At 46.3% G+C, this 19,669-nt stretch overlaps 4 protein-coding genes across 4 annotated transcripts; 2 read left to right on the forward strand and 2 right to left on the reverse strand.

The window, feature by feature from the left end:
- Positions 1–1,977: 1,977 nt before the first annotated feature.
- LOC120659274 lies at positions 1,978–4,946 on the forward strand. The gene is made up of 2 exons (XM_039937354.1): positions 1,978–3,317; positions 3,398–4,946. Exon 2 carries the CDS (start codon positions 3,430–3,432, stop codon positions 4,807–4,809), a length of 1,380 nt encoding a protein of 459 aa, XP_039793288.1. The 5' UTR covers positions 1,978–3,317; positions 3,398–3,429; the 3' UTR covers positions 4,810–4,946.
- Positions 4,947–5,597: 651 nt separating this feature from the next.
- Positions 5,598–7,538, reverse strand: LOC120658669. The gene is made up of 2 exons (XM_039936919.1): positions 6,670–7,538; positions 5,598–6,558 (listed from the first exon to the last, which is right to left on the reverse strand). Exon 1 carries the CDS (start codon positions 7,508–7,510, stop codon positions 6,938–6,940), a length of 573 nt encoding a protein of 190 aa, XP_039792853.1. The 5' UTR covers positions 7,511–7,538; the 3' UTR covers positions 5,598–6,558; positions 6,670–6,937.
- Positions 7,539–13,729: 6,191 nt separating this feature from the next.
- Positions 13,730–16,698, forward strand: LOC120659275. Its single transcript, XM_039937355.1, has 2 exons — positions 13,730–15,069; positions 15,150–16,698. The coding sequence occupies exon 2, from the start codon at positions 15,182–15,184 to the stop codon at positions 16,559–16,561; it is 1,380 nt and encodes a 459-aa protein (XP_039793289.1). The 5' UTR covers positions 13,730–15,069; positions 15,150–15,181; the 3' UTR covers positions 16,562–16,698.
- Positions 16,699–17,349: 651 nt separating this feature from the next.
- On the reverse strand, positions 17,350–19,290 carry LOC120658671. The gene is made up of 2 exons (XM_039936920.1): positions 18,422–19,290; positions 17,350–18,310 (listed from the first exon to the last, which is right to left on the reverse strand). Exon 1 carries the CDS (start codon positions 19,260–19,262, stop codon positions 18,690–18,692), a length of 573 nt encoding a protein of 190 aa, XP_039792854.1. The 5' UTR covers positions 19,263–19,290; the 3' UTR covers positions 17,350–18,310; positions 18,422–18,689.
- Between the last annotated feature and the right edge of the window lie 379 nt (positions 19,291–19,669).

Consider the following 19,669-nt stretch of genomic DNA (forward strand, 5'->3'; position numbering starts at 1 on the left):
GACTATTATGCCCTTTGCTGCACCCTCATCAATGACCCCTTCATCAACATTGTCACAAAACAGGTCATCGTCATCATCATCAACTGCATTATCACTGTCAACAAAATCCACATCCGAACTGCCTTGACTATCATCACCTTCAGAAGAGACATGCATCTTTCTTGGACTAATCACTTTGGGTAAGGTTGCAATTGGATTCAACACAATGTCCTCCAAGTTGTTATCATCAACAGTGTTGTAATGGTCCATATAAAGCACATAGTTCTTGACCTTAAATGCAACTTGCTTCATTATCTGTGCTTCTTTGTCTGATTCAGTCAAACACAAACCAGTAGACAAGTCCAACTCAGGCAACAACCAAAACACTAGGACACCCAGATCATAACCTAGCAGCAGCGTTATCTCATCAACTACAGTAAAAGACCAGTACTTCACTTTGACATGATCGAACCAATCAACCTTGCCATGGAGGTACACTCTATCTACACCAGTCCCATAGAAAAATCCACCATGATGCACTTCCACTGAAAACTCTTCTTCGTCAGGCCCTAACCAATGCAAATCAACCCTAAATTTAACCACCGAACATGACCATTGCCACCAAAACAATTTCCTGCCTACAAAGACCAACTACTACGGCCCCAAAACAACTGTGATTGGATGCATTGAGCTATAGCTATAGAACTTACCATAGATTGGTGCCGCTGCGCCTTTAGGTCGTCGACCACCTGATGACATGGTGCTGCCGCGCCACAATCCCTATCCGCCGTCGAGTCAGGCCGTCCTAGCACCTCGAGTCACACCGTCGCGTTCATTTCTCCCTACCCGTGACTTCGCCGTCATCTCGCATCGCCTCAACCCGCCCTCGTTATCAGAACAGGAGAAAGGGGAAGAGGATGGAGGAGAATGGGGAATGAATGAGCGGCGGGGGGGGGGGGGGGTGGGGGTTGTTAAAAGGGCACAGGCGGCCACACTGTGGCATGGCCACGTCGGATTATGGAGCTGGCGTGGCTCACTTTGGACCGTCCGTGCCCCGCGGCAAAAGATGAGGGACCCTGATAGTCACTTTTAAAGTTCGAGGACGTAGATGGGAGGAGGCGAAAAGTTTGAGGACCCAGGGTGCATTTTACTCGAAAAATAATATGCAGGTACAAGAGGTGGGTAGATGAATGACCGGTGTAAAAGGAATTAAAATTTGGGTGGAAACATCTTCTTTCTATCAATTTCGTGGGTCTACACCCTCTTTCATCGAACCTTTGCCCTGAAAAGTAGGACCTTTGTGAGGGGTACGGTGGACCTAATTTTAGTGAAAAAGAGTTTTAGTTGTTTCAACTTTTATAGTATAGATATAGATATATCGAGTGCAAATCTGCTAGAAACCTAAATGTACGGATATCGTCGGAGCTACAATTTGTATCAAATGCTCCAAATACAGGGGGCATGGGGGGCAACCCAATAGCATGAAAGGGAGCAAAGTTACATCTCAAAAGGCTGTGATATGTTGTTCCTACAACTAGATAAAATTATGAAGATAATTTTTCGTTACTTCACGTAATTCTCTGTAGCTAGGAATAATTGCATCATATGAAATTTATTTTTCCTGAAATTTCTTAATTTTATGATCTTCTGCGCCTGATAATCTCAGGAAGAAGATGGAGCTGCAGTTTACCCAAGCATGATTTTGGTATGATGCTTTCATTTCTTTTTGGCATCTTCTTGTTGTTTCGCTGTTACCAGAAGATGATGCACTTGTTGTAACTTTTCACAAATTCCAGCATTTTTAGTTCAAAAATCGTAAGTTCCAGCCGGAGTTAAAATCATTGGTACCATTGCCTTTTGTTTTTGGCGCTGCTGTTTGAATGTGAAATGTACTTGGGCCAAGCTGAGCCAGCCTGGCCCAGGTACATTTCTGGATTGTCGCCATGGCGGGCTCAGACAAAGGCCTGACAAAGGCCCCGACCTGAGTGCCCAATTCTTTCGTCTTCCCGTCGTCGGCGAGCCAGTGGAAAGGAGACGACCGGCCGACGATGAGGTCGGCGAGGAAGGTGGTCCCGCGCCGCCGCTGCCGCGGTGACCGTACGGGTGTATCGTCGAGGAGGAAGAGGATTACTAGCCAGCCGTCAGGAGGCACCCTGACGACCTGGCGGCCCAGATGAGGTGTGGCACCACCCGACCTGATCCCATCTCTCTGCCTGTTCCGCTTAGATTTAGTTCCAGTCACCTCCTAGCCGGTTGAGATTTTCAGCGTAGGTTGCGTCGATCACTGGAACTTCTTCCTTTAGTTCCTTTCCTAGGGCGATTAGTCGATTAGAAGGCTGTGAGACACGAGCTCTTCTCCAACAGGGCCACCACAAATGGTCCGTCACTGGCAAGCACAAAAGTCAATGGCACGAAACTGGTATGTTTAGGCTTCTAGCACGGCGTATATGGGGCAAATCTTTTTCCTTTTCAGATATTCAATTTTCCTCAACGATGATTTTACAAGTGAAAAGAGCATCCAGATGTTAGTGCTAATTGTGACTACTAGTTCCTTTGGGAGCATCAGTGTTATATGTTCAGAACCTCCTATGCTGAAACTGAATCCTCAAAGGAAAAATAGGGGCCATGTGGGGACAAGGATAAACACCCAAAACCAATACTAACCACGAAAGCCAACATCCATGACTTGCAAAACACTGGTCAGACAAGCAACACCGATTTGTTACGTTCCCTGCAGGAAGCAATGCAGCTGTCTGCCGCGTTGCAATTTCTGGATTAGAACCTGATAGTGATGTAAACAGTTTTATGATCGTGACACTTGCTGCTGACAATGAGCTTGAGATGGAACTTAGTGGTTCATAACGGTGATCTCGCAAAGTTGATGAGAACTAGCTAATACTTGCAGGAAAAAAAACTTACCTAGCGATGAGCCATACATTTGTTTTACTCCTATACAATCATATCGTTTATTTGTTGGATCTCAATCTTCCTTTGACTTTTGACTTTAGACACACCTGTGTGCTTTGTTGTACACTTGTACAAATAAATAAGATCACCAGAGTGCGACTTCTTAACAACTCTCCTCTGCCTTTCGCATAGCTTTACGAGTCATTTACATTTGTCTTACACCTATACAATCATCCTTTATTTGTTGGATCTCAATCTTCCTTTGACTTTAGACTTTAGACATACCTGTGTGCTTTGTTGTACACTTGTACAAATAAATAAGATCACCACAGCACCGATTCCTGCACTCTATTTGTACACCAACTTCAAGCTTGCTTCATAGAGTTGGTCTCAGCACACTTCGGCACTATACACAACAGTAAGAGGAACAGGTGAGGATTTTGCATTCCAATAGTATGCTCAGCTCGGTACTCAAAAAGGATAATAGTAACCTTATTGTTTTTCTCAGCAGGGAAATCCCAGAAGAGACTGCACTTGTTCCTCATGGATGGAATGGCAACTTCAGCTGTTGTTCAGGAAACTGTCAGCAGAGTGTCTTCGTTCATCTTCAACAAGCATGAGGAAAAAGTATCCAAAGGCCACAACTTGGAGAGGCTGGAAATGGCTCATACCGAGCTGGAACTCGCGATTGAAAGGTCAAGCAAGTTGCCTATCACCGATGTAGCACTGCTTCGTCGCAGGAAGATTCTGAAGCGTGCTTTGAATGAGTGTGGTGATGTCCTGCTGAGGTATAAGCTGCAAGCAATTGAAGATGAAGAGAGCCAGCAAGGAGTAATGGTAACACATCCCTCTTTCCCTAAACGGATTGCTTACGCTACCAAATCATCCATTGCTCATTTGTTTGGCTTGGCAAAAGATGGCCCGAGTGGCTTGGATGTCCAAAGATTTGAATGGTTTGCAGGTTGTGCCGGAAAGTTGGTAAAAGACCTGGAGTCTGGCTGTTCGCTTTGGCAGTACACCTTCTCCAACCCTCTTACCCGGCAACTTCTTGAAGGGAAAACACTCTGGTATGAAATGGAGAAGGGAACTATACAGCGAGGGTTTTTTATATCGCCCATATGCTTTGAGGACCGTGGTTTGGAGGCAGCACTAGCATATCGGTATAAGGATCAAGAAATGCCAGAGAAGAATTTTCGTTTAGCATTGAACCTAAGACTGTCAGAAAGCACAGACATAGTTGGATATGCTATTAAGTGCTTGCAGCCATTGACATCTCAGTTCAAGGTAGTGGCTGAATTTGCAAAGGAAGAACTCACCCTGCTACCTAATTTACAAGATATTTCCCATTCATTTGCTCCTCCAGCTATCATTCAAGAGTCATATACCGAAATCACTCAATCATTCCGCCCAGATCCACTATGCTGCAAAACCAATGGGCAGAGGCCTTTTGCCAACAACATCATGTCATCCGAGTTGGCGCACATATTTCCCGAACAAGTCATTGGCATTTGTCTTACACCCAACATTTCAGCACTAGAATACAGCTTTCATAGCTCAATTGATGGAGCCAGCCGGTACACAGTCACATATCGGCCACCACCACTGGAGTTTGCAGCTTGTTTCATTCCCCATCTCTTGAGCGAAGGTGTGCAAAAGAACTATGTAGTTGAGAGATTGGGAGGCAAAATAGAACATAAGAATGGTGCTAGCATACAACAAACGTGTGAGATGTTCAGATCAAAGACTTTTGATTGTTTTGTCCGCCAAGCAGATCTGACAGATTACTCGGTGTCCTGGATGTCTAAACATGGTGCTGCGTACTTTTGTCTGCGAACCCCAAGCTCTGAGAGAGCAGGTGCGCCCAAAACCAGTGGAAGGTCCAGTACCTGGAAAACTGCAAACAGGACGCAGTATGTCTCATAGTTTGTTTAGGGTTGTTTTCGTTTCCTAGTATAAGTTTGTTTCCATGTTTCATGGCATTGATGGACTCCATAATTTAGACGTTGTATTGGTTGTATAAATATTTCATGGTATATTCAGGTCTTAATTTTCTTTCAGACAAACAGATGTCCATGCTCTTATTGACATTTGCAACATTCACATAGCATTGATTGATATTGATACAGACAGAAAAAGATTATGGGGTGTAGTAACCAGTAGATTGTCCTGCAAATTACAAGTACTCTATATTGCTTCATGTTCAAGTAATTTTCACTAAAAAGGGGAAGATATTTTTTCATTCATCAGATACAGCTTTTCAAAGATAGACCCTGCTGAATAAGCTTACACTGATGCATTATGCATAGATGAAGTTGTTCAGAGTTGTGTTTTGATTTGATTCGTTCTCGGTGTAGAATTGTATAGGGCAACTGGACAATTCTATTCATCATCAATGTGTACAAATATATAGTATACATCAGTGCCCTTGGGCCATGCCGTGATGGAGTCCGGGCAGCAGCTTAATCCGATCCTCTCTCTTCCGCTTCCATGGCGCACTCAGCCCACCCACTCCGGCCTCTCCTCGTCCGACGATGAACTTCCCGTCGCCCCAGCTCCTCCTCTGTGATCCAAGGCATCTCCATCCGTCACCACGTTCCTGTCATCCTTGACATGGACGACGGCAACTACAGTCAGTGGCGCCTCTTCTTCGATCCACCCTCGGCAAATTCGGCCTCAAGGGCCACGTTCGCACCACCACTCCGCCCGCGGACCGCGATGGCGAATGGCGCATGGTGGACTCCTGCATCGTCAACTGGATCCTTGCCGCCGTCTCCACAGGCATCTTCGACATGGTTCGCCGCGATCGCCACGACGCCTTCCTCCTGTGGCACGCCATTGAAGGCATGTTCCGCGACAACAAGCTGCAGTGCGCCGTCCTCCTCGAAACCGAGCTGCGGTCCTTACAGCAAGGAGACATATCCTCGAAACCAAGTTAACTCACCATGTGTTGTGTTCCTTTTCTGATCAGGAAGCAAATCATCCATGCATGGGGTGTAAATGAATGACTCATGGGTAGCTGCAACCTGACTATGGCAGCACCCTGCAGGGTAAAATGTCCCTAGATATTGTAACTTGAAGCTACCTAGGTAGTAAGCAAACCCTTCGAAACGATCGCCCAAGAAAGCGATCTCTTTTCTTGGATGGTATCCCAAAAAGTCCATGCGATAGCTTATATTACAGTACCTATCACCATTGTCGATTCCATCTTCTCCTTCCACACTAATAGCACTATCATCACTAGAGTCCCATCCGCAGTCTACTCGATCATCTGATCCTCCTTTTCCACGGTCCAAGCTCCAGGACGTCCTGATTTCTTCTCTATCTTCTCGCATGTAGTGCCGTAAAAAAGAAGGCCTGATGTCAGCCTTATGCTTCAACTCCCACTCTGGCATTGGACGAGACTCTGATGCTTCACGCAACACCCATACTCATAGCTGGTGCCAAGAAACAGCAGTGTAGTAAATCCCATGCTCTGATTTCCCAAGATGCGTAGCAGGTTTCTCTCTATCCAATGATTCCTGTTCCATTTGAAATTCTCTCAAACAGTATGCCTTACTCCGATATGGTCCTTCTTGGCTCAAAAAATCATTGATATCTAATTTCGGTTGCGTAAACAAATTATCTAAGCTCGGTGTTTTGATCACTTGATACTTGTGCTCTAGCAGTGACAACCTGTACGTATACCATGCATCAGAGATTGTTTAGTAGCAGCAAGCATATTATTAGATCTAATAATACAACATGGATCAAATCAAACAAAACCTCCAATAGCGCGGTGCTTACCTCATGACGAAACCACCATGACAATGGAGGTAGAATGCTCCCCGCCAGAGTACGGCGTTGCGCCGAGGAGCATAGTAAGTCAATGTTTCACTATCTGGTCCCTATGGGTCTGACCAGACGTCGAACAGTGTAACTGCGACTTCGTCTTCCCGGACATAGGCTCTTTCCTCCCACCGGCCGGTCCTTGATGAGAACACTTGCACCGTGTACGTGGAAGGTGGCCATTCTACCGATCCCTTGGTCTCCACTTCCTGATGGTACCTGGCCCTCAGAGATGATGGCAAGCCCTCGATTTCCTCAGCAGTGTATACACTGAGTCATTGGCACCATGATGGTCTTGGGTTGGGATACCAGGCTGGATTGGTAGCTTTGGCTTGCGAGGCACCTTGGAGAAGGAGATCACCTCGTAGTGCAGCGAGACTGTTGGATCGAAGACGAGGTGCGCGGCGTCATCGCCGCTGCCCTCCGGCCGTGGGGGAAGCCGCGCCCACCTCCGTGTCGCGGGGTTGCACACGTACAGGGTGCTCCAATCCATGAAGAGGAGGAGGCCGTCGCAGTGGTGCGCGACTGCTCCCCATTCGATGGGTTCCAGGAAGCGGAGCTCGGCGTCGATGCGCGGCCGGCGCTCGGGCCGGGAGAAGAAGTAGGGGCGGTCCTGCCCGACGTAGTTGATGAAGACGCCGCGCAGGCCGCGGGGCACGCGGCGCGCGAGCACGGCGAGGAGGCACCGGCCGTCGACGACGGCGCGCAGGTCCCTGGACACGCTCCGGCACACGGCGAGGGGACGCGGCGGGAGGCGCCGGAGGATGTCGGTGAGCAGCTCCTCAGGGAGGAGATCCATGGCGGCGGCGGCGGCGTGGTCAGGACGATCTGGGTATCTGGGGGATGCACGTGGTTTTTTGGGATCAGGAAAGCCGAAGAAGAATTGAAAACCTGTACTCCTAGGCCCAAGGCCCAAGCACGCAAGGCCCGTTAGTAATGCTAATTACTAATACACTTTTTTTCTTTTCCTTCCATAAAACAATAATGCTAATTAGTCCTTCCAACTAAAATAATGACGCGAATTATGGGTCCTAACGTAAAACAATAACATCAGTTATTATCCTTCCAAAATAAATAATGATGTAAATTATGGGTGAATCATATGCAAAGGAAGGTAAAGTGTGTGCCAAAGGAAAATAAGAGTAAAATGCACCCTGGGTCCTCAAACTTTTCGCCGGCTCCCATCTACGTCCTCGAACTTTAAAAGTGACTATCAAGTTCCCTTATCTTTTGCCACGGCGCACGGATGGTCCAAAGTGAGCCACGCCAGCTCCATAATCCGATGTGGCCATGCCACCGTGTGTCCGCCCGTGCCCTTTTAACAAAGGGTCAGTTGGATCCATGCCACTACAACTTCTTGAAATTGGATTTCATGTTGAAATCCATGTCATTGAGTGGCATGATTTTCAACGTGAAACCCAATTTCACGGAGTTGTGGTGGCATGAATCGAATTTTCCCTTTAACAAACCCCCCTACTCCCGCCGCTCATTCATTCCCCATTCTCCTCCATCCTCTTCCCCTTTCTCCAGCTAGGGTTCTTGGCTCGTTGTGCCGCCAGTCCCTTGCTGCACGCCGCCCGCACCTGCAGTTCGTGGCACGCATCCTCCTTCGCCACGCCTCTTGCTCGAAGACACAAAGCCCCTTGCTGCACTCGGCAATGACGTTCGGTGGCTCGTCCTCGGCGCAGTTGGTGGTGGCTCCCAAATTTGGGAAGTGCACAGGGCTGCCGCTTGTGCCCTGCCCCAAATGTGGTGAGGATATCATGGAGCTCACTTGCGGTGAATGATATAAGGTTCCGGGTGCCATCTTCTTCAAGTGTCGGCTTCATGAAAGAGATGTAAGTCATGAGGTTCTACCCTTGATGTAGTTGTACATTTGTGGTTAACTTTCTGATTTGGATGAACCCTCCTGTATCTATTGCAGTTGCCTGGGTCTTGCCCATGGTATCTATTTGCTGACAAGTACGAGAAAATGCTCATTGCGAAGGGGATTATTGAGAAGAGTGGGACTGCTGGGGCCGCCATTAGGCCTGACGGATCCTTGCCTGAAGTTGAGCATATGAGGATAGGAATTGGATGCATTGAAGCACTAGTTGAAGCAAACAAGACTGAATTAACACCTTTGCTTGATGATGTAGTATCTCTGAAGAATAGAGTAGATGAGAAGCTAGAAAAGCTTGTACTCATAGGCAAAATTGCAGCTCTGTGCCTTGTAGTTCTTGCTGTTTTTGTTGTTGTGGGTGTAATAATTATGGTAATCAAGTGAAAGTGTGACCTGAACAATAATGCTAATCATGTTGTTTATGTGAATGCAAGTGTGACCTTTCTGTTTTTGCAAGTCAGTGATGACATATGAGCATACCAGTATTTAGAACTTGACAGATTAACTCCCAGAATAATATATGATTACCATATGAGCATACCATTAACTGGAAATTCCCAAACCACATGTCAAAGTCACTGAAATTACTGCACCATAGTTTTGGCCATTCCTACTATGAACATGAAACTGCCAGTAGACCACTATATATGATCACTGCACAAAAGGCAGCCATTTGCTGCTGGACAAAAGGCAGCACTGCTGCTGGACAAAAGAAAATTATAGCTGTTTCACAAAAGGAAGCTATTTGTCATTTACAAAATTATGACCGTAAACTGTCTTCACTTCATTTTTGGATTGGCAGTCTTCTTGGACTTGGTAGGCTTCTTCTTCTTGTCTGCAGGTACCCTGCTAGCCCTCACAATATTGGATGCTGTTGTAAGTCGCATGTGTCTTGCTGGTGGAAGGTTAGAGGTGATGTAGGTAGAATCTGGAGTTGGTTGTGTCACTGCAGTTTGCCACACAGCTTGGGCAGCCTGCAAACAAAAGGGATCCAATTAGTAGTGTTACAAAGGAAAAATAGTGGAAGGAGTTGGGAAGAAGGTGTTGTCTCATCATGCAGTTGTGACACCATTGGGTTCTCCAAAGTTGATATAAGTGGTTGTGTTTCACTCCCTTGCTGGTTCACTTCCTGAAAAACCTAGCACATAAGTTTGATATAATGATTTACTCTGGCATTTAATTGGGTGTGCACAAACCTGGACAGTGGCAGATTGATCTGGCTGAACTGGAGTAGGAATAGGTTGCTTAGCTTTCTTCACTGCTGGTTCTCCACTTTTCTTCCTAGCACAAGTAGCTGAGTTGTGCCCTGGTTCTCAACAGTGGCCAGAATGGATGATGGTGCCATGTTTGGTTAGTCTTGGACCATTTGGTCCACCAACTTCATGTGCTGCTTTCCTTCTAGCTTTACGAGGCCTTCCTACACTCTTCTCATAGACATGTGGTTTCACTTCTGGGCCACCAATATCTTTCCAAGCTGACTTGTCATTGCATATCAAAATGTTCCATCCATATGCTTTATTAAATGCTTCGATGGAGTAACACCAGGGGAGCACTGAATCCTCTGAAATCCTCTCATGCCTCAAGCAAGAAATTGTATGGCTACAAGGTATTCCTGTCAAGTCCCATCTCCTACATTCACAGTGTCTTCCTCGAATGTCAACATTAAATTGCCACTCCCTGTCATGAACTTCAAATATACCATGTCCACTTGGTATTGCATAGCATGTGTTTGCCATATCTGCATGTCTTGCCAATTTCATCATGATCTTTGGACAAATCTGCATCCCTGCCCACTTTTCAGCAACGTCTTTCTGTTTGTTGTAGTGTCGACTCATGAGTTGTCCCTTGATCCTTTGCAAAATGCTCAAGATAGGAAGTTCTCTAGCATCTAAGATATATCTATTGAATACTTCACATGTGTTGTTCAATAGAATATCACATTTTGGGTACTCACTGAAGAATGTCCTTACCCAAGTGTTTGGGGGCCATTGTTTCCAACCAAGCATGGGCATCTTTGTTGAGTACCTTAATTTTCTCCATCTCTTCATTCCATCTGGGAACTGTACTTGCTCTTGCACATGCCCAAAGTTGATTTTCAGATTTTCCCCTTTGAATTTTCCTTGGAAGTTAGAGCAACGATGCCTAACACAAAACCTATGTTCTGAATCTGGGAAAGTTTGTTGCATAGCAGGGATTAAACCCTTCTGTTTACCTGTCATGATGGTCCATGGTGTAGTGTTTTCTATTCTAAGTTCCCCTTTCAAGGTCTCTAGGAACCACTTCCAAGAAGCAAGACATTCCACCTCAACCACTACCATTGCAACAAGAAATATGCAGTCATTTGGGTCTATTTCTACAGCAGTTAGCAACTGACCCCCAAATTTAGTCTTGATGTGACAACCATCAAGACAAATAACAGGCCTGCATCCACTTAAAAATCCCCTTTTGCATGCATCCAATGAGACATACAGTGAACTGAAACAACCATAAAGCAATTTTAGATACAAAGATCTACCTGGATTTGTCTTCCTAAGTTCATGCCCATAGTTCCACAAGTTTGTAAACTGCTGCACTTCATCTTCATTTATCATGTTCCAAGCCAGTCTTCTAGCTCTAGATAATTTGTTCCTAGATGGGGTCAAATTTAACTCTAGCTGCACAGTCCTTGCAAAATTTGTCGAAGTCATCTTCTCATCAGCTTTGAACTTGTCTACATACTTCTTGGCAAGCCATTTTGCAGTACACCTTTTCAGTACCCATTTCCTCTGACAAGTGTGCTCCCCAACATAAGTCTTGATCACAAAACAATTCACCCTTTTGTCTTCTGAAGCATACAAGTACCAAGGACATTCTTCATCACAATGAGCTTTGATTCTTGTCCTATCATTCTTGGGCATCTTTATCTCCACTCTATTCTTGATACCATATTCAGTAATAGCCTTTCTAAGCACCTCTACTGAGTCAAACTTCATGCCAACTTTGAAAATTGAGTTTTGCAAATCTTCTGGTCTAAAACTTCTCATGTTGTGTGCAGCATGACCCTCTTCATCAGATTCTGGTAGCTCTAATTGTTCTTCATCAGAGTCCAACTCATCCCATTCTCTGCCTGCTGGGTCATTGTTTCTCTCAAATGGGGCAAATCTTTTCCTCCCAGCTCTGACTATTATGCCCTTTGCTGCACCCTCATCAATGACCCCTTCATCAACATTGTCACAAAACAGGTCATCGTCATCATCATCAACTGCATTATCACTGTCAACAAAATCCACATCCGAACTGCCTTGACTATCATCACCTTCAGAAGAGACATGCATCTTTCTTGGACTAATCACTTTGGGTAAGGTTGCAATTGGATTCAACACAATGTCCTCCAAGTTGTTATCATCAACAGTGTTGTAATGGTCCATATAAAGCACATAGTTCTTGACCTTAAATGCAACTTGCTTCATTATCTGTGCTTCTTTGTCTGATTCAGTCAAACACAAACCAGTAGACAAGTCCAACTCAGGCAACAACCAAAACACTAGGACACCCAGATCATAACCTAGCAGCAGCGTTATCTCATCAACTACAGTAAAAGACCAGTACTTCACTTTGACATGATCGAACCAATCAACCTTGCCATGGAGGTACACTCTATCTACACCAGTCCCATAGAAAAATCCACCATGATGCACTTCCACTGAAAACTCTTCTTCGTCAGGCCCTAACCAATGCAAATCAACCCTAAATTTAACCACCGAACATGACCATTGCCACCAAAACAATTTCCTGCCTACAAAGACCAACTACTACGGCCCCAAAACAACTGTGATTGGATGCATTGAGCTATAGCTATAGAACTTACCATAGATTGGTGCCGCTGCGCCTTTAGGTCGTCGACCACCTGATGACATGGTGCTGCCGCGCCACAATCCCTATCCGCCGTCGAGTCAGGCCGTCCTAGCACCTCGAGTCACACCGTCGCGTTCATTTCTCCCTACCCGTGACTTCGCCGTCATCTCGCATCGCCTCAACCCGCCCTCGTTATCAGAACAGGAGAAAGGGGAAGAGGATGGAGGAGAATGGGGAATGAATGAGCGGCGGGGGGGGGGGGGGGGTGGGGGTTGTTAAAAGGGCACAGGCGGCCACACTGTGGCATGGCCACGTCGGATTATGGAGCTGGCGTGGCTCACTTTGGACCGTCCGTGCCCCGCGGCAAAAGATGAGGGACCCTGATAGTCACTTTTAAAGTTCGAGGACGTAGATGGGAGGAGGCGAAAAGTTTGAGGACCCAGGGTGCATTTTACTCGAAAAATAATATGCAGGTACAAGAGGTGGGTAGATGAATGACCGGTGTAAAAGGAATTAAAATTTGGGTGGAAACATCTTCTTTCTATCAATTTCGTGGGTCTACACCCTCTTTCATCGAACCTTTGCCCTGAAAAGTAGGACCTTTGTGAGGGGTACGGTGGACCTAATTTTAGTGAAAAAGAGTTTTAGTTGTTTCAACTTTTATAGTATAGATATAGATATATCGAGTGCAAATCTGCTAGAAACCTAAATGTACGGATATCGTCGGAGCTACAATTTGTATCAAATGCTCCAAATACAGGGGGCATGGGGGGCAACCCAATAGCATGAAAGGGAGCAAAGTTACATCTCAAAAGGCTGTGATATGTTGTTCCTACAACTAGATAAAATTATGAAGATAATTTTTCGTTACTTCACGTAATTCTCTGTAGCTAGGAATAATTGCATCATATGAAATTTATTTTTCCTGAAATTTCTTAATTTTATGATCTTCTGCGCCTGATAATCTCAGGAAGAAGATGGAGCTGCAGTTTACCCAAGCATGATTTTGGTATGATGCTTTCATTTCTTTTTGGCATCTTCTTGTTGTTTCGCTGTTACCAGAAGATGATGCACTTGTTGTAACTTTTCACAAATTCCAGCATTTTTAGTTCAAAAATCGTAAGTTCCAGCCGGAGTTAAAATCATTGGTACCATTGCCTTTTGTTTTTGGCGCTGCTGTTTGAATGTGAAATGTACTTGGGCCAAGCTGAGCCAGCCTGGCCCAGGTACATTTCTGGATTGTCGCCATGGCGGGCTCAGACAAAGGCCTGACAAAGGCCCCGACCTGAGTGCCCAATTCTTTCGTCTTCCCGTCGTCGGCGAGCCAGTGGAAAGGAGACGACCGGCCGACGATGAGGTCGGCGAGGAAGGTGGTCCCGCGCCGCCGCTGCCGCGGTGACCGTACGGGTGTATCGTCGAGGAGGAAGAGGATTACTAGCCAGCCGTCAGGAGGCACCCTGACGACCTGGCGGCCCAGATGAGGTGTGGCACCACCCGACCTGATCCCATCTCTCTGCCTGTTCCGCTTAGATTTAGTTCCAGTCACCTCCTAGCCGGTTGAGATTTTCAGCGTAGGTTGCGTCGATCACTGGAACTTCTTCCTTTAGTTCCTTTCCTAGGGCGATTAGTCGATTAGAAGGCTGTGAGACACGAGCTCTTCTCCAACAGGGCCACCACAAATGGTCCGTCACTGGCAAGCACAAAAGTCAATGGCACGAAACTGGTATGTTTAGGCTTCTAGCACGGCGTATATGGGGCAAATCTTTTTCCTTTTCAGATATTCAATTTTCCTCAACGATGATTTTACAAGTGAAAAGAGCATCCAGATGTTAGTGCTAATTGTGACTACTAGTTCCTTTGGGAGCATCAGTGTTATATGTTCAGAACCTCCTATGCTGAAACTGAATCCTCAAAGGAAAAATAGGGGCCATGTGGGGACAAGGATAAACACCCAAAACCAATACTAACCACGAAAGCCAACATCCATGACTTGCAAAACACTGGTCAGACAAGCAACACCGATTTGTTACGTTCCCTGCAGGAAGCAATGCAGCTGTCTGCCGCGTTGCAATTTCTGGATTAGAACCTGATAGTGATGTAAACAGTTTTATGATCGTGACACTTGCTGCTGACAATGAGCTTGAGATGGAACTTAGTGGTTCATAACGGTGATCTCGCAAAGTTGATGAGAACTAGCTAATACTTGCAGGAAAAAAAACTTACCTAGCGATGAGCCATACATTTGTTTTACTCCTATACAATCATATCGTTTATTTGTTGGATCTCAATCTTCCTTTGACTTTTGACTTTAGACACACCTGTGTGCTTTGTTGTACACTTGTACAAATAAATAAGATCACCAGAGTGCGACTTCTTAACAACTCTCCTCTGCCTTTCGCATAGCTTTACGAGTCATTTACATTTGTCTTACACCTATACAATCATCCTTTATTTGTTGGATCTCAATCTTCCTTTGACTTTAGACTTTAGACATACCTGTGTGCTTTGTTGTACACTTGTACAAATAAATAAGATCACCACAGCACCGATTCCTGCACTCTATTTGTACACCAACTTCAAGCTTGCTTCATAGAGTTGGTCTCAGCACACTTCGGCACTATACACAACAGTAAGAGGAACAGGTGAGGATTTTGCATTCCAATAGTATGCTCAGCTCGGTACTCAAAAAGGATAATAGTAACCTTATTGTTTTTCTCAGCAGGGAAATCCCAGAAGAGACTGCACTTGTTCCTCATGGATGGAATGGCAACTTCAGCTGTTGTTCAGGAAACTGTCAGCAGAGTGTCTTCGTTCATCTTCAACAAGCATGAGGAAAAAGTATCCAAAGGCCACAACTTGGAGAGGCTGGAAATGGCTCATACCGAGCTGGAACTCGCGATTGAAAGGTCAAGCAAGTTGCCTATCACCGATGTAGCACTGCTTCGTCGCAGGAAGATTCTGAAGCGTGCTTTGAATGAGTGTGGTGATGTCCTGCTGAGGTATAAGCTGCAAGCAATTGAAGATGAAGAGAGCCAGCAAGGAGTAATGGTAACACATCCCTCTTTCCCTAAACGGATTGCTTACGCTACCAAATCATCCATTGCTCATTTGTTTGGCTTGGCAAAAGATGGCCCGAGTGGCTTGGATGTCCAAAGATTTGAATGGTTTGCAGGTTGTGCCGGAAAGTTGGTAAAAGACCTGGAGTCTGGCTGTTCGCTTTGGCAGTACACCTTCTCCAACCCTCTTACCCGGCAACTTCTTGAAGGGAAAACACTCTGGTATGAAATGGAGAAGGGAACTATACAGCGAGGGTTTTTTATATCGCCCATATGCTTTGAGGACCGTGGTTTGGAGGCAGCACTAGCATATCGGTATAAGGATCAAGAAATGCCAGAGAAGAATTTTCGTTTAGCATTGAACCTAAGACTGTCAGAAAGCACAGACATAGTTGGATATGCTATTAAGTGCTTGCAGCCATTGACATCTCAGTTCAAGGTAGTGGCTGAATTTGCAAAGGAAGAACTCACCCTGCTACCTAATTTACAAGATATTTCCCATTCATTTGCTCCTCCAGCTATCATTCAAGAGTCATATACCGAAATCACTCAATCATTCCGCCCAGATCCACTATGCTGCAAAACCAATGGGCAGAGGCCTTTTGCCAACAACATCATGTCATCCGAGTTGGCGCACATATTTCCCGAACAAGTCATTGGCATTTGTCTTACACCCAACATTTCAGCACTAGAATACAGCTTTCATAGCTCAATTGATGGAGCCAGCCGGTACACAGTCACATATCGGCCACCACCACTGGAGTTTGCAGCTTGTTTCATTCCCCATCTCTTGAGCGAAGGTGTGCAAAAGAACTATGTAGTTGAGAGATTGGGAGGCAAAATAGAACATAAGAATGGTGCTAGCATACAACAAACGTGTGAGATGTTCAGATCAAAGACTTTTGATTGTTTTGTCCGCCAAGCAGATCTGACAGATTACTCGGTGTCCTGGATGTCTAAACATGGTGCTGCGTACTTTTGTCTGCGAACCCCAAGCTCTGAGAGAGCAGGTGCGCCCAAAACCAGTGGAAGGTCCAGTACCTGGAAAACTGCAAACAGGACGCAGTATGTCTCATAGTTTGTTTAGGGTTGTTTTCGTTTCCTAGTATAAGTTTGTTTCCATGTTTCATGGCATTGATGGACTCCATAATTTAGACGTTGTATTGGTTGTATAAATATTTCATGGTATATTCAGGTCTTAATTTTCTTTCAGACAAACAGATGTCCATGCTCTTATTGACATTTGCAACATTCACATAGCATTGATTGATATTGATACAGACAGAAAAAGATTATGGGGTGTAGTAACCAGTAGATTGTCCTGCAAATTACAAGTACTCTATATTGCTTCATGTTCAAGTAATTTTCACTAAAAAGGGGAAGATATTTTTTCATTCATCAGATACAGCTTTTCAAAGATAGACCCTGCTGAATAAGCTTACACTGATGCATTATGCATAGATGAAGTTGTTCAGAGTTGTGTTTTGATTTGATTCGTTCTCGGTGTAGAATTGTATAGGGCAACTGGACAATTCTATTCATCATCAATGTGTACAAATATATAGTATACATCAGTGCCCTTGGGCCATGCCGTGATGGAGTCCGGGCAGCAGCTTAATCCGATCCTCTCTCTTCCGCTTCCATGGCGCACTCAGCCCACCCACTCCGGCCTCTCCTCGTCCGACGATGAACTTCCCGTCGCCCCAGCTCCTCCTCTGTGATCCAAGGCATCTCCATCCGTCACCACGTTCCTGTCATCCTTGACATGGACGACGGCAACTACAGTCAGTGGCGCCTCTTCTTCGATCCACCCTCGGCAAATTCGGCCTCAAGGGCCACGTTCGCACCACCACTCCGCCCGCGGACCGCGATGGCGAATGGCGCATGGTGGACTCCTGCATCGTCAACTGGATCCTTGCCGCCGTCTCCACAGGCATCTTCGACATGGTTCGCCGCGATCGCCACGACGCCTTCCTCCTGTGGCACGCCATTGAAGGCATGTTCCGCGACAACAAGCTGCAGTGCGCCGTCCTCCTCGAAACCGAGCTGCGGTCCTTACAGCAAGGAGACATATCCTCGAAACCAAGTTAACTCACCATGTGTTGTGTTCCTTTTCTGATCAGGAAGCAAATCATCCATGCATGGGGTGTAAATGAATGACTCATGGGTAGCTGCAACCTGACTATGGCAGCACCCTGCAGGGTAAAATGTCCCTAGATATTGTAACTTGAAGCTACCTAGGTAGTAAGCAAACCCTTCGAAACGATCGCCCAAGAAAGCGATCTCTTTTCTTGGATGGTATCCCAAAAAGTCCATGCGATAGCTTATATTACAGTACCTATCACCATTGTCGATTCCATCTTCTCCTTCCACACTAATAGCACTATCATCACTAGAGTCCCATCCGCAGTCTACTCGATCATCTGATCCTCCTTTTCCACGGTCCAAGCTCCAGGACGTCCTGATTTCTTCTCTATCTTCTCGCATGTAGTGCCGTAAAAAAGAAGGCCTGATGTCAGCCTTATGCTTCAACTCCCACTCTGGCATTGGACGAGACTCTGATGCTTCACGCAACACCCATACTCATAGCTGGTGCCAAGAAACAGCAGTGTAGTAAATCCCATGCTCTGATTTCCCAAGATGCGTAGCAGGTTTCTCTCTATCCAATGATTCCTGTTCCATTTGAAATTCTCTCAAACAGTATGCCTTACTCCGATATGGTCCTTCTTGGCTCAAAAAATCATTGATATCTAATTTCGGTTGCGTAAACAAATTATCTAAGCTCGGTGTTTTGATCACTTGATACTTGTGCTCTAGCAGTGACAACCTGTACGTATACCATGCATCAGAGATTGTTTAGTAGCAGCAAGCATATTATTAGATCTAATAATACAACATGGATCAAATCAAACAAAACCTCCAATAGCGCGGTGCTTACCTCATGACGAAACCACCATGACAATGGAGGTAGAATGCTCCCCGCCAGAGTACGGCGTTGCGCCGAGGAGCATAGTAAGTCAATGTTTCACTATCTGGTCCCTATGGGTCTGACCAGACGTCGAACAGTGTAACTGCGACTTCGTCTTCCCGGACATAGGCTCTTTCCTCCCACCGGCCGGTCCTTGATGAGAACACTTGCACCGTGTACGTGGAAGGTGGCCATTCTACCGATCCCTTGGTCTCCACTTCCTGATGGTACCTGGCCCTCAGAGATGATGGCAAGCCCTCGATTTCCTCAGCAGTGTATACACTGAGTCATTGGCACCATGATGGTCTTGGGTTGGGATACCAGGCTGGATTGGTAGCTTTGGCTTGCGAGGCACCTTGGAGAAGGAGATCACCTCGTAGTGCAGCGAGACTGTTGGATCGAAGACGAGGTGCGCGGCGTCATCGCCGCTGCCCTCCGGCCGTGGGGGAAGCCGCGCCCACCTCCGTGTCGCGGGGTTGCACACGTACAGGGTGCTCCAATCCATGAAGAGGAGGAGGCCGTCGCAGTGGTGCGCGACTGCTCCCCATTCGATGGGTTCCAGGAAGCGGAGCTCGGCGTCGATGCGCGGCCGGCGCTCGGGCCGGGAGAAGAAGTAGGGGCGGTCCTGCCCGACGTAGTTGATGAAGACGCCGCGCAGGCCGCGGGGCACGCGGCGCGCGAGCACGGCGAGGAGGCACCGGCCGTCGACGACGGCGCGCAGGTCCCTGGACACGCTCCGGCACACGGCGAGGGGACGCGGCGGGAGGCGCCGGAGGATGTCGGTGAGCAGCTCCTCAGGGAGGAGATCCATGGCGGCGGCGGCGGCGTGGTCAGGACGATCTGGGTATCTGGGGGATGCACGTGGTTTTTTGGGATCAGGAAAGCCGAAGAAGAATTGAAAACCTGTACTCCTAGGCCCAAGGCCCAAGCACGCAAGGCCCGTTAGTAATGCTAATTACTAATACACTTTTTTTCTTTTCCTTCCATAAAACAATAATGCTAATTAGTCCTTCCAACTAAAATAATGACGCGAATTATGGGTCCTAACGTAAAACAATAACATCAGTTATTATCCTTCCAAAATAAATAATGATGTAAATTATGGGTGAATCATATGCAAAGGAAGGTAAAGTGTGTGCCAAAGGAAAATAAGAGTAAAATGCACCCTGGGTCCTCAAACTTTTCGCCGGCTCCCATCTACGTCCTCGAACTTTAAAA

This window comes from Panicum virgatum, chromosome 2N (genome assembly GCF_016808335.1).
Source record: "Panicum virgatum strain AP13 chromosome 2N, P.virgatum_v5, whole genome shotgun sequence".
Lineage (NCBI taxonomy): Eukaryota > Viridiplantae > Streptophyta > Magnoliopsida > Poales > Poaceae > Panicum > Panicum virgatum.

Coding starts and splice junctions, on each gene's coding strand:
- LOC120659274 (XM_039937354.1), top strand. CDS start 3,430: ATGGATGGAATGGCAACTTCAGCTGTTGTTCAGGAAACTGTCAGCAGA.
- LOC120658669 (XM_039936919.1), bottom strand. CDS start 7,510: ATGGATCTCCTCCCTGAGGAGCTGCTCACCGACATCCTCCGGCGCCTC.
- LOC120659275 (XM_039937355.1), top strand. CDS start 15,182: ATGGATGGAATGGCAACTTCAGCTGTTGTTCAGGAAACTGTCAGCAGA.
- LOC120658671 (XM_039936920.1), bottom strand. CDS start 19,262: ATGGATCTCCTCCCTGAGGAGCTGCTCACCGACATCCTCCGGCGCCTC.